Source organism: Rhizopus delemar, genomic scaffold (genome assembly GCF_000149305.1).
Source record: "Rhizopus delemar RA 99-880 supercont3.2 genomic scaffold, whole genome shotgun sequence".
NCBI classification, from domain to species: Eukaryota; Fungi; Mucoromycota; class Mucoromycetes; order Mucorales; family Rhizopodaceae; genus Rhizopus; species Rhizopus delemar.
In genome coordinates, this window is record NW_027137828.1 from 4,018,551 (window position 1) to 4,035,884 (window position 17,334).

At 35.7% G+C, this 17,334-nt stretch overlaps 8 protein-coding genes across 8 annotated transcripts; 4 read left to right on the forward strand and 4 right to left on the reverse strand.

The window, feature by feature from the left end:
• Positions 1–852: 852 nt before the first annotated feature.
• On the forward strand, positions 853–1,500 carry RO3G_03802 (uncharacterized protein; the record flags this gene model as incomplete). Its single annotated transcript, XM_067658392.1, has 1 exon — positions 853–1,500. The coding sequence occupies one exon, from the start codon at positions 853–855 to the stop codon at positions 1,498–1,500; it is 648 nt and encodes a 215-aa protein (XP_067514493.1).
• A 699-nt stretch (positions 1,501–2,199) lies between these two features.
• RO3G_03803 (uncharacterized protein) lies at positions 2,200–2,747 on the forward strand (the record flags this gene model as incomplete). The annotated part of the gene is made up of 2 exons (XM_067658393.1): positions 2,200–2,578; positions 2,647–2,747. The coding sequence occupies 2 exons, from the start codon at positions 2,200–2,202 to the stop codon at positions 2,745–2,747; spliced, it is 480 nt and encodes a 159-aa protein (XP_067514494.1).
• A 3,266-nt stretch (positions 2,748–6,013) lies between these two features.
• Positions 6,014–6,262, reverse strand: RO3G_03804 (uncharacterized protein; the record flags this gene model as incomplete). Its single annotated transcript, XM_067658394.1, has 2 exons — positions 6,014–6,119; positions 6,231–6,262. 2 exons carry the CDS (start codon positions 6,260–6,262, stop codon positions 6,014–6,016), a joined length of 138 nt encoding a protein of 45 aa, XP_067514495.1.
• A 1,848-nt stretch (positions 6,263–8,110) lies between these two features.
• RO3G_03805 (uncharacterized protein) lies at positions 8,111–8,551 on the reverse strand (the record flags this gene model as incomplete). Its single annotated transcript, XM_067658395.1, has 1 exon — positions 8,111–8,551. One exon carries the CDS (start codon positions 8,549–8,551, stop codon positions 8,111–8,113), a length of 441 nt encoding a protein of 146 aa, XP_067514496.1.
• A 1,982-nt stretch (positions 8,552–10,533) lies between these two features.
• RO3G_03806 (uncharacterized protein) lies at positions 10,534–11,313 on the reverse strand (the record flags this gene model as incomplete). The annotated part of the gene is made up of 3 exons (XM_067658396.1): positions 10,534–10,787; positions 10,906–11,048; positions 11,234–11,313. The coding sequence occupies 3 exons, from the start codon at positions 11,311–11,313 to the stop codon at positions 10,534–10,536; spliced, it is 477 nt and encodes a 158-aa protein (XP_067514497.1).
• Positions 11,314–12,935: 1,622 nt separating this feature from the next.
• RO3G_03807 (uncharacterized protein) lies at positions 12,936–13,205 on the reverse strand (the record flags this gene model as incomplete). Its single annotated transcript, XM_067658397.1, has 1 exon — positions 12,936–13,205. The coding sequence occupies one exon, from the start codon at positions 13,203–13,205 to the stop codon at positions 12,936–12,938; it is 270 nt and encodes an 89-aa protein (XP_067514498.1).
• A 2,005-nt stretch (positions 13,206–15,210) lies between these two features.
• RO3G_03808 (uncharacterized protein) lies at positions 15,211–15,516 on the forward strand (the record flags this gene model as incomplete). Its single annotated transcript, XM_067658398.1, has 1 exon — positions 15,211–15,516. One exon carries the CDS (start codon positions 15,211–15,213, stop codon positions 15,514–15,516), a length of 306 nt encoding a protein of 101 aa, XP_067514499.1.
• Positions 15,517–16,306: 790 nt separating this feature from the next.
• Positions 16,307–16,576, forward strand: RO3G_03809 (uncharacterized protein; the record flags this gene model as incomplete). Its single annotated transcript, XM_067658399.1, has 1 exon — positions 16,307–16,576. One exon carries the CDS (start codon positions 16,307–16,309, stop codon positions 16,574–16,576), a length of 270 nt encoding a protein of 89 aa, XP_067514500.1.
• Positions 16,577–17,334: the final 758 nt, after the last annotated feature.

Here is a 17,334-nt window from a genome sequence, read left to right on the forward strand (position 1 = left end):
GGTAAAAAAAAAGACTAAGTTAAAAAAAGACTAAGTTAAAAAAAGACTAAGTTAAAAAAAAAGACGAAGTTAAAAAAAAAGAAAAGAAAAGAGTATAGCTATAAAAAGTTCATTGTTCAAATGAAAACAATCATCTAACAACAAGTACACTTCATAGAAATGCAAACTACTTTTACATTATAAAAAAAGAATACGTGTATATTCTAAAAGAATAAAAAATAAAGAAGCTCTGCTAACATTTTGTTACAAGGTGTTGTAGAACAGAGTCTGATTATAACGGACATTGAATAATCGCAACTAAAAGAAGTATATTAAAATTGATAAAAGATAATAATCTAAATCTTTATTAAATAAAATATATTCTTCTTCTTTCTATATAAAACTATCACTATTAGATTCATTCTATAAAGTAAACATGAACACTAAATAAGTCATGATCTTTACTATTCATCATTTCTGTAAATGAATAATAATGGATCAGGTACCTAGTCAACTTTGATCTGACTGGAGGTATTCCATATAAATATATCTTTCCTCTCAATGAAGACGGGACAACTCTCCCAGATCAGTTAAAGAACAATAAGATCTATAAAAACAACGAATTAAAAATTTTCATAATCGATTCAGTGATCACTATTCAATCAAACGTGTCAATGATTGGATCTACGCTCATAACTACTCATTTACCCGCCAACTGATAGAAGAATATAAATAGTAGACTTTGTAATGATTTCTTTTTAACAATTAAGATTGTCTTAAATAAAGTTCAGTCTCAAAAAGTAAAATCTTTGTTATTTCTTTTACTTTACCAGAACATAACAGTGGAATGCCCATAGACCCCGAAAAATCGCTATGGTCGACAATCCATTCATACCACGCAACATCAACAATGCTTTAATTTATCATGATGATGATATATTTAATGAAAGACACAATTTGAACAACCATAATGTTGAAATTGTCGACACTGATGAAAGATCTACAAACTTGATTCCTATCAATGACATTCGTAATAATATTAGATTAGGATCGGCCCCTATCATGACTAATACACTTAATGGATCAAAACAATTAAGCGCATTAGAAGTATCTGAACAACCGAATGATCAATACTATAGGTATCGGTTAGATAGACAACAGCATAGCCAACATAATCATCAGGACAATCAACAAGACATTTACAGCATGATTCAAAAAGCAATCCGAAACGAACTAAATGCCCAATCATACAATAATGGTTCAAACAGGTACTACAATAGACATAACAGAGGAAACTATTATAATAGCTACAATCAAAATGACGGAAATGGCTACAATAATTATCGACACAATAATTATAGCAGATCCAATCACGGAAATGGATATGGAAATATCTATAATAGTAATGGATACAATAACCAGAACAGACACAATAATGGAAATAGCAATCAATTTAGAAACGGCTTTGATGGTCAACCACAGCAAACATATCAAAACCAAAATCAGATGTCAAAAAACTAAAAGGGTCGGTTGTTTTCAATAACGAAAATAATGGTCAATCGAACACCCAAAACTTAAAAAAACCCATAAATGAGCCTGAACATCATCAACCACATCTCAACGCAATAATAACTCAAGATGAAAACGGACATAATAGATAGCACGATTTACAGTGAGCGACAAAATTGTCCCAATGTTTTGTAATTTTCTCTTTTATGGCTTGTAGCGTTATGGTTAGCATATTAACCTATGACTTGCTGTATATCATCCGATAGCCAACATCATGCAGAAGTAAATAACATAAAGCAAAGGCCGATTAAAGTACCGCAAATGGAGATAGAGGGAATCGAAAACAAGCGGTGCATTGGGACAGTTTTGTCGCATTTTCAAAAAAATATAAAATATGATAAAATATCGACCCACAAGCTGTATATATGTACCATACTGCTTATGATAGTGCATCATACGTCTCTAAGTCTATATTTACTCATTGCTGGAGTTTTAAACTCCTACTAATTTATTACTCGCCCATTATATCCCAACATGAAACAAGCCTCTCAAGTAACAGTTGTTCAAGCAATTTCTTTACTTAAACAAGGTAGCTCGGCCCGGGAAGAGGAAAGTTCTACTGGTTTAAGTAAGAGTACAGTTGGGAGACTCCGAAAATCCCATTGCTTTGGAATTCATAAGCCAAAAGGCGGCCGACGCAAGATTTTATCTATGGTTGATGAACGTTATTGTGTGCGTCAAGTGACCAAAACCCGCAGGTCTAGTGCAGCAAAGGTGGCTAAAGAACTAGAAAAGGATATTGGAAGGAAAGTAATTGCTGTGACTGTGCGCAGAACCCTCCGTAAGGCCGGTCTTGGTGCGATTGAGAAGCCGAAGACGGCTTTGCTTAGTGCGAAAAATATCTGCAAGAGGCTTTCTTGGTGTATGGCTCACAAGGATTGGACAATAGATGATTGGAAACGTGTTGTTTGGTCAGAAGAGACGAAAATAAATAGATTTAACTCGGATGGACGCACCTGGACTTGGATTCGATCGGGAGAAAGCTTGAAATCGCATCATGTCAAGATGACTGTTAAGCATGGTGGAGGCAGTATATGCTTTCAAGCGTCATTATCTATACTGGGGTCGGTTGGATGTGCAAAATAAATGGTAACATAGACAAAGTATTGTACAAAGAGATTTCTGAAGATGAGTTGGAGCGTACTACCGAGTTTAACATCGATAAATTAGAATTGGAACGTCAGCAGGTGATTTTTTAACATGAGAATGATACTAAGCATTCGATCAAATTAGTAGAAAATATCTTAAACAGCAGTTCTACAACATCCTGGAGTGACCTGCACACTCTCTGACTTCAATCCAACTGAGAATACGTGACTATTGTTAAATAGAAGGCTGAATGATTATGAAACAGCATCAAAAGGTATGAATGAATTATACGAACGAGTAACTAAACTTTGGTATGACTTAATGAAGTCGGAAAAGTGCCAAAAGGTCATAAAAACAATGTCTAAGCGTATAAAACACTGTATAAAGAATAAAGGATGTTGGACCGGCTGTTAATATCAAATAAATAAACCACTTTATATTTTTTTGAAAATGCGACAAAACTGTCCCAATGCACCGCTTGTTTTCGATTTCCTCTATCTCCATTTGCGGTACTTTAATCGGCCTTTGCTTTATGTTATTTACTTCTGCATGATGTTGGCTATCGGATGATATACAGCAAGTCATAGGTTAATATGCTAACCATAACGCTACAAGCCATAAAAGAGAAAATTACAAAACATTGGGACAGTTTTGTCGCTCACTGTATATGTTTTAATCGTAAGATTAAATAAAAAAATTAAACAAAAAAACAATAGCAGCAATATAAAATTAAAATCCTTCTTTATTGCAGATTTCTTTATATTGCAAAAGAGCCCCCGTTTAATGGATAAAAAGTTGGCATCTATTTATATTCTTTGTGAGCGTAGATATAAAAGATATAGACTCGGCAACGATGTCGTGCTGAAGAACCAATGATTAAGCTAAAGCTTGTCGATGTTCTAATATATGCATCTGAAGTTGAACAATAGAAATAATAACCAGTCAATTAACTTTGATCTAATTACCTTTTGGGGTTGACAATTGATTAGACTCGCTAGGATGACAAATACTGATCTTATTGTTCTAAATTTGGAAAAGTGTGGAATTGTTCAATCATAGTTTAATCTTTTGTGTATCGTTATTTGTTTTAATATAACTGATATCTTATAGAAAATAACTATGTTTACAACAAATTCTTTTCCAAAGTTTAAATTTTATGTCCCGGGGTGACTGCGCTATCCGGGAAATATTTAAAACTTGCCGCAACATTGTTTGGAATGACCTATGGCGGAGAAAAGAAATAATTGATGGAAGTCAAAATACCTCACAAATAGACCGCCTCCAGTTCATAGTTACTTATTCGCTCATTTTTCAATTTCCGTCGTCGGAACTTTGTGCAAATATACTCAACGTATTGGACAGCACCTGTGCAAAATTTGAGAAAGATGCAAATATTATTGAGTAATCCAGAAGACTACAACCTCAAAAAGTGCTGAGGTTTGTGAGGTATTTTGACCCACTGTATTTACTTTGGGAAACGGAACAAAGCAACCTGCTTTAGGTGTAATTTACGATGTTCCTATTGAGGTAAAAGATAGTATGACCATACCATGTATAGTAGAAGTTTTGCCATCATGCCCATCCCACCTTATCATTGGAAATAATTGGTTAAATCGAGCCAAAGCAAGGATTGACTTCAATAGTTCATCTCTGAAGGTCTCTTATAAAAATCAAAAAGCCGAATTACCTATTTCATTTTTACGAAAGCAAGAAGCAGTGCCTAGAGTCACCTCATATACACAAACATATCAGAATCCCAATCAGTTTAACAAATTCTACAACTAAACATGTTCACTTTGAAAATGAAAATTCTGAAGAAGACACCGAGGAAACCTCTACTGAAGAAGAAATTGAAAAATATAGTAGTGAAGATGAGGAAGGATCGTCAGAAGAGGAAGAACAAGACTCTTTACTAATATTAGAAGACGATTCAGAACAAGATGTGAATATCGAGGAAACTGATCAAGATCAAATCGTACGAGCTTCCAAAGAAGGAATGATCTTATATGCAAACACATCAAACACTTTTCATCTGGAGAAGCCTCCTCATCATTCAAGAAACATCACATACAGTTTTGAAGTCACCAATAAAAATATTCTGCAAGTTATGGGATATTTCGATTTAAACACTAGTATCATCATAAACAAGAAAAGCATTGACGTACACATATACAATCGATCCAATCAAGACATATACCTTAAACCCAATGAAGAAATAGGAAGACTTGAAAAGTTTAATCTGCAAAGCGAAGATACAGTTCAAGGATATCAGTTTAATAGAGACGTAGATTTATTTGCTTTAGAACATAGTTCAAAGCATGAACAAAGCACCGAAGAAGAAACAATTGCACAGGAAACATATTCAAATTTAGAGGTTGGCAAAGTGGATCAACGTATTGAAAAGAAATTACGAACTTTAATACACAAATATGAAGAAATATTTGATTGGAATAACGATACGATCGGTTATACACATCTGATATCACATAAAATCGTTATCGAAGAGAATAAACAACCTATAAGTCATAGGCCATATCGTCTCAGCCCTGTAGAATCTGAATATCTGCAAAAAGAATTGAACAAGTATTGCAAGCTAGGGGTAATATCTCCATCAAACAGTCCTTGGGCTGCTCCAGTTATTTTAGTAAAAAAGAAGAATGGCGAATATCGCATGGTTATAGATTATCGTAAGCTCAATGCAATAACCAAAAAGGATTCCTATCCTTTGCCAAGAATTGATGATCTACTAGACACCCTGGGAAAAGCAAAGATTTTCTCTGCCCTCGATATGAGATCCGGGTTTCATCAAGTTCCTATGGAAGAAAACAGTAAAGAGCTAACGGCTTTTACAACAAAATATGGTGTGTATCATTATAACACCTTGCCGATGGGGTTAGTAAATTCACCTGCAACTTTCCAACGCTTAATTGACCTTTGCTTTCGGCCTCTCATAAATCAATGTTTAGTAGCCTACATTGACGATTTGAATATATATTCAAACAACCCTCAAGAACACCTAACGCATCTAGAACAAGTCTTTAATTGTATCAAGATAGCTAACTTAAAGCTCAACCCAGAAAAATGCTTTTTCTTCAAAGATCATCTCAAGTTTCTAGGGTATATTGTGACTAAGGATGGTTTAAAAACTGATCCAAGCAAAATCGAAAAGATTCAGAGCTATCCGATACCAAAAACTCTTACCCAAATAAGAGGATTTCTTGGTTTAGCTTCATATTATAGAAGATTCATACAAAACTTTGCTGCCATAGCCCGACCATTACACGACCAAACAAAGACATCCAAGAAAATTCCATGGTCCACAAAAACTACTGAATCGTTTGAAAAATTAAAGAAGATGTTAACGGAAGCACCTATTTTAGCAAGACCTGACTTCGACAAGGATTTTATCCTTGTGACCGATGCATCTAGACTGGGTCTTGGCTGTATTCTTACACAACTTGATGAAAATGGACACGAACATCCTATTATATATGCCAGCAGAAGTCTCAAGTCAAGTGAAGTTAACTATGGTGTATCAAAACTGGAATGTTTGGCCGTAATCTGGGCAGTAAAGCTTTTTAGACCCTATTTACTCGGAAGAAAATTCATCGTTATCACCGACCATTCTGCCCTCAAAGGATTATTGAACACAACAAACCCAACAGGAATTATAGCAAAGTGGATCACCATACTAACCGAATACGAATATGACATCAAATATCGCCCTGGAAGAATAAACGAAAGTGCTGACTTTTTATCCAGATTAGGATACTAAATACAACCAAATAATAACATCAAAAAAAAAGCAAACTACCAATGTACATTAATCAAAAATATGGAGGAAGGGAGGGGTAGTAGAAATAAACACAAAAAAAAAAAATACAGCTCAATTACAATATTCAATTCAAAACTCTCAGTAAGATACAACACAATCATGGAAGAAGAAAAAATCAAGATATTAAAAGAATATTTACTCACGCTGAAAATACCTGATAACACCTCAACAAAAGTTGCAAAACATCTTGTAAAAGAATCTATCAATTATACTATTTATCAAAACACACTCTATCGATACAATACTACAAACGGAATTATCCGCAAAGTCCTGAATAAAGAAGAAGCTCAAAACATCATGGATACCTATCATCAACATCCATTGGGAGGACACTTAGCCTATAATAATACCTTGCACAAAATTGCTACTAGATACTATTGGGAAAAAATGGCGCGCGAAATACAAGAATATATCAAGAAATGCCCAAGATGTCAAGTGCATGGACCTAAAACCTTGAGAGAAGAGCTTTATCCGGTACCAGTATCAATAAAACCTTTTGACCGCGTGGCATTAAATGTAAAGCATGTTCAAACATCAAGAGCAGGATATCGCTACATCATCGCAGGAATAGATTATCTAACAAAATACGTAGAAGCTAAACCCATGCGATTCCAAACATCATCCGAGGTAGCATTATTTTTATATGAAGAAATCATTTGTAGGCATGGCTGTCCTACAATCATAGTAACGGATAATGGAAAACCCTTTTTGAGTGATTTAGTTCGCCAAGTTTGCAGGAGCTATTCTATTATTCATAAAACAACAACACCGTATAACCCGCAGAGCAATGGTCTCATCGAAAGATTCAATAGAACCCTGGGGCAAATTTTACAAAGACGATTAGGTGATGAAAAGAAAGATTGGGATCAATATCTACCAGCAGTCTTGTTCGCATATACAGTGGGTGGAAAAATGGTTCCAATGTTTTCAACTTGCAACTTTAAAGCTTTATATCTTTTGAATTACAAAGAGTAGCGGCTCACAAAAACATGCATTTTGTAGCGCCTTTCAAGCTAATATTAGTGCAAAAAGTTTTTGCCTGTACCGTTACACAATCGGGAAAAAATTAAGACTAAATACAAAAACCGACATTGGAACCATTTTTCCACTATGTGCATTATTTTATTAATATCTTGTATGACCGCCTTTCGCAGCAATTACAGCTCTACAACGATCAGGCATACTATCTATGCATCTCCTACAGTTTTCTGCTGTAAAAGTAGACCATTCTTTTTCAACGCGATTCCATAGTTCATGCACACCTTTTGCCCTAGTATCATAGGCACTTAACTTGAGCTTAAGGTGGTGCCAGATGTACTCTATTGGGTTTAGATCTGGACTTTGTGAAGACCAGTTGAAGGTATGATCACACTTGAAGTTATTGTCCTTGAACCATTGCCTAGCTAGCTTAGACGTGTGTTTAGGATCGTTATCCTGCTGAAAATAGATGTCCTGAGGATGGTAGTCGTAGTACTCAAGGATATCCATAAGAGTTTTACCAAGTATTCCGACGTAATCAGAAGCTTTCATCGTGCCTTCACTAATCCAGCATGTATAACCAGGTCCGTCATAGGTAATACAACCACGTACCATAATGCTACCACCCCCTCCTTTAACTGTTAAGTCGAGATGATGGGGTTAAAGTTTATCATCTGGTCGACTCCAATAGTACTTGCAACCATCTGAGCCGTAAACATTAACTTTTGTTTCGTCACTGAATACCATGCGTCTCCAGTCGTCGCTTGTCCAGTTTTTATGCTCTTCCGCCCATGCTAGTCGTCTTGCCTTCTGAACCTTAGTCAGTAAAGGCTTTTTTACCTTGATCTTAGCATGGAAGTTCATGCTTTTCATAACCTTAATGGTGCCTGAGTAACTAATAGCGTGACCAGTGCATACTAGATACTTATGAACAGCCTTTGCAGTCTTGAGGGTACCATTAACAATCTGCTTACGTATATAAGACTTGGTGGTAACGCTTAGAACAGCCTTTCTACCAGGGTTTGCTGTTACTCTACCAGGAGAAAACTTGTTGGCATATCTGCTTAAGGTAAATTTTTTTAAGTTTGGAATACGTTCCATTATCACTGAGTATGGCTTGTTCTGTAAAACCAACGATTTGATGCTTTCTTGCTTGTTTTTAGAGAGAGCGCGAACCATACGTGTAGTGATACCCTAGAGCTTCGATATATGGAGAAAGAAAAGGAAAAAAAAATATTTGACCGGGGATAAATTACTTTTATAAGTCACGTAGGCTTTTTCGGCGGTAGTCGGAACAGTATGACTCATAATTAGCCAAAAAACTCCAGCGAAAGCTCCACCAATTAACAAATAAACTTATATACAGTTGTAGTGGAAAAATGGTTCCAATGTCGGTTTTTGTATTTAGTCTTAATTTTTTCCCGATTGTGTAACGGTACAGGCAAAAACTTTTTGCACTAATATTAGCTTGAAAGGCGCTACAAAATGCATGTTTTTGTGAGCCGCTACTCTTTGTAGTTCAAAAGATATAAAGCTTTAAAGTTGCAAGTTGAAAACATTGGAACCATTTTTCCACCCACTGTAGATCAATGAAGCAAGCTACTACGAAACATAGTCCGTTTAGTTTAATGTATGGGTATGAACCAAAAACACCTTTTGATATGGAACATCAAATCTATAATAAGAAATCCCCACAATTTGACGCAATTTTGTTTCACCGAACAGCACACCAGTTACACAATCTCAACAAAATTAGGGAACAAGCGGTGAAATCAATTAAAACAACTCAAGCAGCTCAAAAAAAGGCCATTGAAAATAAACTACTTGATCAGCGAAAAGAGCTTAAACCACCCTTCAAGTTAGGAGAAGTAGTACTATTGTATAAAAGGTACTTAACAACGTCATGGTCTGGAAAATTACAGGATAAGTGGGAAGGTCCTTTTATTGTTCATCACATTTTAGGAAAAGGAACGTATCACATCAAGAATGTAGATGCACAAGATACTCATATAAGGAGAGTTCATGGAAACCGTCTGAAACCATATTCCATACCGGATACACAATGGAGAACCGAATGTCAAAGAATGGTATCTATTACGTTAGATAAGGAGCTCCGAGAACTTTTCCAATAAAAATATATATATATATATATATATATATACAAAAAATATACAGTAGGTCACAAAACTGCTGCAAGGAATTGCAAAATTCAGGTTTTACAGCTGGTTGTCCATGGGTACTGCACCAAACTATCTCAAACCTTGACTGTTTGTACCTCAATAGAAAGTGCATTTATTCGTCGATTATCGGGGCTAAATGAAAGATTTACCGTCCATCGTTTTGGAAGGCTGTAGCGGAGCTAAACTTGAGCGTACAGACGTGTTCTATACATCATTTGAAAGCCTGGATCGTCAATTTTTAGATGATGTAACCTTTATTTCCAAAAATGGTAATATGCGGAAATAAATGGGGAAAGAAAATAGGCGCTATAAGCCCTGATTTTTATGGTTATCAATGAAAATTTTATTTGTTTATTTTAAGCAGTTCGGAGTTTTTTACGGGGGTAGTAGGTGCAGAGGTATCATTTCCGTCAGATTCGCTATTGGAATCTTCATCTGAGATAAAAATAAATGGCTCTTCATCGCCCTGATCACCAGTGGCATCTTCTAGGACGGTTGTCAGCAAAGATACCAATGGGCCTTGGTTGGCAATACCTGCTCTGGTGAATGACACTTGCGAAAAACAAGCAAGCATTGCCTTCCAGTGATTGTCAGCATGTTTTCTTCGCCAGATGAACTCCACTAATTTCCATGGCATCATCGATGCTGTGCGATGACGGCTGGTCACTCCTCGTTTGATACCATTCCAAGTGCCTAATAGCTGGTTGTTAGCATCGTTTAAGAATTCTATGATCTATAGAAGTACGTGCCTTCAATGGTGTTAGTGCAGGCACCTGTCTTTGGATCGCGAAACGTTTTGGAATGATTGACTGTTTGAACAATAAGACTTCGGCTTGGATCGCTGTCGATCCCTTTATATCCTTTCCAACAGTCTACCATGACATGTGAGCCTGTCAACAAGGGTTAGGTACACTGATCATCTAGCGTATACATATTGTAATCGTTACCATCCTTAACAAAAGTATCGATTATGAGCTTCAAGGTATTTTGGTTGCGGTCAGGTACCGTCAGCAAGAACACCTTACGTTCGGGCGTACGCTCTACGCCTCCAACAACCCAAACACCATCGACTCTCTTCCCCTTGTTGTACTTTCTCTTGCCAAACTTGCTTTCATCTATCTCTACGACAATAGGCTGTCCAGCACTATCAACCCCACCTAAGTATGATTTATTAATTACATACTCTAGTATAAACAAAGCACCACGTACCAACTTGGACATCTTCAATTCAAAGATCTGCCTCCATTACTTGATAGACGTCTTTAACAATGTTACGAACAGTTGGCAGACTAAGACCAGTCATGGTGGATATTGTTCCGCTCGGAACTTGAAGCAAAAAGAGGTACACTACTAATAGAGTTTGATGGATGATGGACTTGCGACCTTGAAAGAAGGATCTATCCAAGTAAGAAATGCGACTACGCCCACACGCACAGGTGGTTGAGCCGCATCGCCAAAAGAATCCATCCCGGCTGGACTGGTTCAAGCGCATTTCAGAGCCTTCTTTACATTTGCGCGAAGAAAAAAAGGCACCGTTCTCCTTCAAATAACTTTTACCAGTTGCCTTTAGTTATTTTCCCTCCCACTTAAAAAGTAAACTTACTTCAATGTACATTCAGCCGTCATAGTTCTTTCAGCGATGTATGCAAGAGTTGGCATGTTGTTAGCAGAGTTAGAAGACATTGGAGATTGATAAAACTGATAAAAAGATGAAGGAAAGAAAAAAAAAAAAGAAATGGTCGGCCTTTTTATATCTTTTTTACATGTTTTGTTATCTGTCCGAAACCAGCCTGTCGTATTCCAACATACTTTAAACATGATTCATATTCAATTTATAAGAAATTAGAGTAGTGAATGCTTTACAAAGATTTATTACAGTCTTTTCTCTATTATTCGGTCATAACTAATTCCACTCCTTTAACTCAATGCAAGTTTTTAATATAACTCCGGATGCAATGCGACATAAAAACAAATCTGCTTAAGAAATAATTATAAAACAGCCCACTTGCATAACCTGGAACAGATCTTTACATTAAAGTTTATTCACGATAGATCTTCAGTTATAATTAATTAAGCCTCCATGAAAAGAATATAAATACCAGATATTACAATATTAAATAAAAATATAGAATTTTTTCAGTCTCGTTGAATTTTAAAGTCTTTTTATTCTTACGAGTTAACACACAGCCGATAGATAGACAACATCTCCGCAACGGGGATTCGTTTTACCATACAGAACTGATAAGATTTTTCCGAAAACTTTTGATATTTCCAAAAAAAATAGTAAGTTACTTAGACCCAAAAATAATGCAAAAAGTAGACTATGTTTGCTGAGCGTCTACCGGGAATCGAACCAACGCCTTCAAAATGAGAATCTATTATAATAACCTGTTCACCACGAATGCTAATTTGCCGATTTTCGTTTCACAAGCTTTTTTGTCATGCAATTGCTAATTTTTGGAGCTGGTTTTCTCGACCTGCAGAAGTCGTATCTCGATCCGGACTTTTTTAATGACCTTCTACTTGTCATCCCTCTTGAGTGAAGTGATAAAAAAGGAAAAATAACGACTGTTCTTAGTAGATCTCACAATTAGCCAATTTTGGCTTAAAAAACTCCGCTTAAAAATGATGGAATCGTGTTCTGTGGCCCCAATTACCATATTAAGCATACCAAACTCCGCGTGCGGAGTTTGTATATATATATATAGTGGATGGACGGTAAATCTTTCATAGATCCTTTTTTACTTGTTCACATATGTTTTAAATGACGAATTTTAATACGACCCAACCGGTTGCTATCATAATTTTTCACATTCTTGACATGATTAGAATGTAGCCGGTATATAAAAGCGCTTACAATTCCTTTATTTTAAATTTTATATTCCCTTATTTAAATTATTTCTCTTTTTTACCCTATCGTCAATCACATGCCTAAACGGCTGTCAGAGGAGAAAATAAACGATCACAAACAGGCATTAACCGCATCCACATCAATGTATGATATTTCCAAGGAGCCTGGATTACATTAATCAACTGTTAGTAGATACTCTAGACGGCTGTTTTCAAGTAGGACAGTAAACACAGGTGGTAGACCTACAGTAGTCTCCAAAGTGACGAAGCGGTTAATCAAAAGAAAAGTCATGGAATGGGTTCTAAAGGCTTCTAAAGAGGTGTACCGGGAGCTGGTTGGATTTGGCTATGATATCTCATACCAGTCAGAAATTAACGTACTGAAATCAATGAAGTTCCATTTTCTGATAGAAAAAAAGGAGCCATTTCAGACAAAAGTGCATACGTAGCTTCAGTTAAAATGGAACAAGGAGCATCAGGATTTGGCAATGGTTGACTGACAACAAATCGTTTACTTTAATGAAACCAAGATCAACGTATAGGGCTTTGATGGTGGTGATCACTATCGGAAAAGGCCAAGTGACCTTTTTCAACATCATGACCTGGATTTTGTAATTCAGCATGAAGCTAGCAAATTGATGTCCTGGTGTTGTATAACCTCTGAAGGACCAGGATATGCTTGCTGAATTTACGATGGAAAGTTGTACTCGGGTGTTTACCAGCATATTTTGAACACTACGCTTTGTGGTACTATGAAGTACTACAATTTCGACTGGTCCAACATTTAATTTTAGCATGACAATGACCCAAAGCACAAGGCATAATTTACAATGGCCTAGTTATGTAGTAACCAAGAGAGCTATATTAACGATTGGCCAGCTCAGAGCCCGGACTTAAATTCAATCGAGCACGTATGGCATCCATTGAAGTTGTAGCTCAATTATTACGAACGTAGAGCAAAGAACACAGATGTGCTTTGGGAACGAGTTGATGAAATATGAATTGACTTCGATAAATAACTTTGCCAAAGGCATGTAGATAACATTTTGAGAAGAACTCAAGAGATTATTAATAGAAAAGGAGGTTCAACTAAATATTAATAAATAAATTCATTCCGTTCAAATTTTCATTTTTTCAAATTTTCAAATTGCGCGCCTCATACTTCCTTCAATTCTTATCCAATAGGGCTTAAACTCTTTCGGATTTTTCAAGACATGTAGAAGATTTACTATGTGGGAACAGAGGCAGTTTGTGCCATTGTAACAGGATGTGCGCTACAAAAACCAAGAAAAATGGATTCCTTGCAGCAGTTTTTTGACCTACTGTAACTTGTTAGTACTTGGGAGTTGGCTTGCGTTAAAGTGATGTAGATTTGTTTAATTTGAGGTTTGAAGTCTTGAATGGCTTGAGTTTAGGTAACTTGATTGAACGTTTAACAGCTCTTTTGATAGAGTAAATTGTATTTGAGTAGTGACCACCAGATCTTATTAGATCAATAAGGTTAAGTGTGAGATTGTTTGATAAAAGATAAAAATAAAAGGGATCTTTCTTGATTTGTGATAACTCGGGTATCAGATCAGAAAGAATAAGTAAAAATAAAAAGAAAAGAAAAGGTTATTGTGACCCAATAAGAAAATATTGCTTTTTAAGCGTAAGAAGATATGATTTATTGGATATCGAATATTTGTTAAAAATAATCATCTTATTTATATAAAAATATGGGGCGCCTTTTGTCTCTTGTCATGAACTGTAAATTACAGTTCATGTTCTTCATCCAAACTGTAATTATTCATGCTTGTGTGAAATCTTTATGTTTCAGGGTTTAGATAGGATTGAGGTAAGTTGTTAATATAATATATTGAGATTTGAATAAGGTGTTGGATATAATTTGTATCCAAAGAAGTAAAATAGAATAGATGTATGTTTGGGTATTAGTGACCACCAGATCTTATTAAGTTGATCAGACTTGAATTGAATAAAAAGAGTAAAGGTAAAGTAAAGATAAAATAAAAGGGATTTACAATGAAATATAAGTTTCAAGGGATTATTGGTTCTTCCTATTTATATAAATAAAATAAAGAGATAATAGAATTCAAAGGATATTTATTGTGATAAAGTAAGGTAATGGAAAATAATAGGTAAGATAATAATAATAATTGAAATATTTATAAAAAGATACTGATATTTATATGTTTTTTGATTTTCATACTTTTATGCTGTTTTTGGTTTTTCTTTTGTTTTCTTCTTTTTTTTGTTGTCCTTGAATTCCTTTGCTATTAGCATAGCATCGCTTACTATTGAGATAGCATCTCTCCTATAACCATAGGGGTTTCCTTTTTCGTGTTTCGTGTGTTACAGATGCCCCCGTCTTGGAAAAGTTCGTCCCCGGACTTGCCTTTTGTTTGATTTGTGTATATGGCCCAGATATCTTCTCTTCTGATCCTTCTTTTCATAACAGGATTGTGATGTATTCCCGGGATGATCTTTTTTAATTCGGCATATTTGATTGTAAGATAATTTTTGATTTTTGACGAAACAGCCTTTGGTTCGTGAAATTTGGGGTGACTCCATTTATTGATTTCAGAAACAAGTTGATTAGATATATATTCTTTTCTTTTCGCTATACGTTTTTGTTCATCTAACATCGTGCAATATTCATTGAAAAGACGCGTAATTTCTAATCTTCCCATTTCTTCTGCTTGTCTGCTATTCCATTCTTCCAAGAACAGAATGTCAAGATCTTTGAAAGGCGCTTCTGTCTTTTTGATTAGTATTTCAGGATGCAAAGGTTCATCGTTGAGTATAGGATTAGGCGAATCCAATATGTGTTGTGGCGTTTCTTCTAGAAGGTCACTAGATATTTCATTTTGCTGTATTTGTTTAGCCATATTTTCGATTTCCAAGGTTATCAGTCGTGCTCCTTCTGGTCTTGACAAATACTCTCCCATTTCTCCATATCCAATGCTACCTGGCCCTCCAAATTCTTCTTCGCACACCAGAAGCCAATTTTCAATTGCGGTTAGAAGATTTTTGTGACCTTCATTAATATAGAATTTAGTAAAGTAATTATCAAGCATGTCACGAATGTAAGATTCAATATTGGAGTAATCTTCTCTGTTAGGTACACCAGGGCGTATCCAGGTTTGTTTAGCTTCTTCAGCGGTTACAGATTTCATTATTTTGATAAGATTTTGTTAACGTATTGACTGATATTATTGAGTATATACAGTAGGTCACAAAACTGCTGCAAGGAATCCATTTTTCTTGGTTTTTGTAGCGCACATCCTGTTACAATGGCACAAACTGCCTCTGTTCCCACATAGTAAATCTTCTACATGTCTTGAAAAATCCGAAAGAGTTTAAGCCCTATTGGATAAGAATTGAAGGAAGTATGAGGCGCGCAATTTGAAAATTTGAAAAAATGAAAATTTGAACGGAATGAATTTATTTATTAATATTTAGTTGAACCTCCTTTTCTATTAATAATCTCTTGAGTTCTTTTCAAAATGTTATCTACATCCCTTTGGCAAAGTTATTTATCGAAGTCAATTCATATTTCATCAACTCGTTCCCAAAGCACATCTGTGTTCTTTGCTCTACGTTCGTAATAATTGAGCTACAACTTCAATGGATGCCATACGTGCTCGATTGAATTTAAGTCCGGGCTCTGAGCTGGCCAATCGTTAATATAGCTCTCTTGGTTACTACATAACTAGGCCATTGTAAATTATGCCTTGTGCTTTGGGTCATTGTCATGCTAAAATTAAATGTTGGACCAGTCGAAATTGTAGTACTTCATAGTACCACAAAGCGTAGTGTTCAAAATATGCTGGTAAACACCCGAGTACAACTTTCCATCGTAAATTCAGCAAGCATATCCTGGTCCTTCAGAGGTTATACAACACCAGGACATCAATTTGCTAGCTTCATGCTGAATTACAAAATCCAGGTCATGATGTTGAAAAAGGTCACTTGGCCTTTTCCGATAGTGATCACCACCATCAAAGCCCTATACGTTGATCTTGGTTTCATTAAAGTAAACGATTTGTTGTCAGTCAACCATTGCCAAATCCTGATGCTCCTTGTTCCATTTTAACTGAAGCTACGTATGCACTTTTGTCTGAAATGGCTCCTTTTTTTCTATCAGAAAATGGAACTCCATTGATTTCAGTACGTTAATTTCTGACTGGTATGAGATATCGTAGCCAAATCCAACAGGCTCCCGGTATACCTCTTTGGAAGTCTTTAAAACCCGTTCAATGACTTTTCTTTTGATTAACCGCTTCGTCACTTTGGAGACTACTGCAGGTCTATCACCTGTGCTCACTGTCCTACTTGAAAACAACGTTATAAAGTATCTACTAACAGTTGATTCATGTAATCCAGTCTCCTTAGCAAGGACAATTGGCACTTCAGGCCACGATGGATAAATCATGATATTTACGGTTCAATCGGCGCTATAACTACATTCCAAATATGGAAATATATATTTTTGGTTATTGCGCATCGATTGGTACCATTTTCGTTTTCCAATTCCGACTATTTGTTGTAGATATCTGCGCTTGAAAATAGGCGGTATGCAATTTTTTTGGGCACGCTCTATATCAATGACTTCTTTACAGATTTTAATAAGACTTTGAACATTTGTGTAACTATATGGTCCAACAATAGGTGTTATAGCTTTGCTAAAATATCTGTATTTGATGAAGAGAAATATGTTAAAAACAGCAATAAGAAAATAGAAATGTCGGAGATTTTGGCGGAGATTTTGCACAAATACTTTAATCAGTTAGAGCTTATGGTATGCAAATTTTTACTAAAAACCATCAAATAGAAACAATTTTATGGACCCTT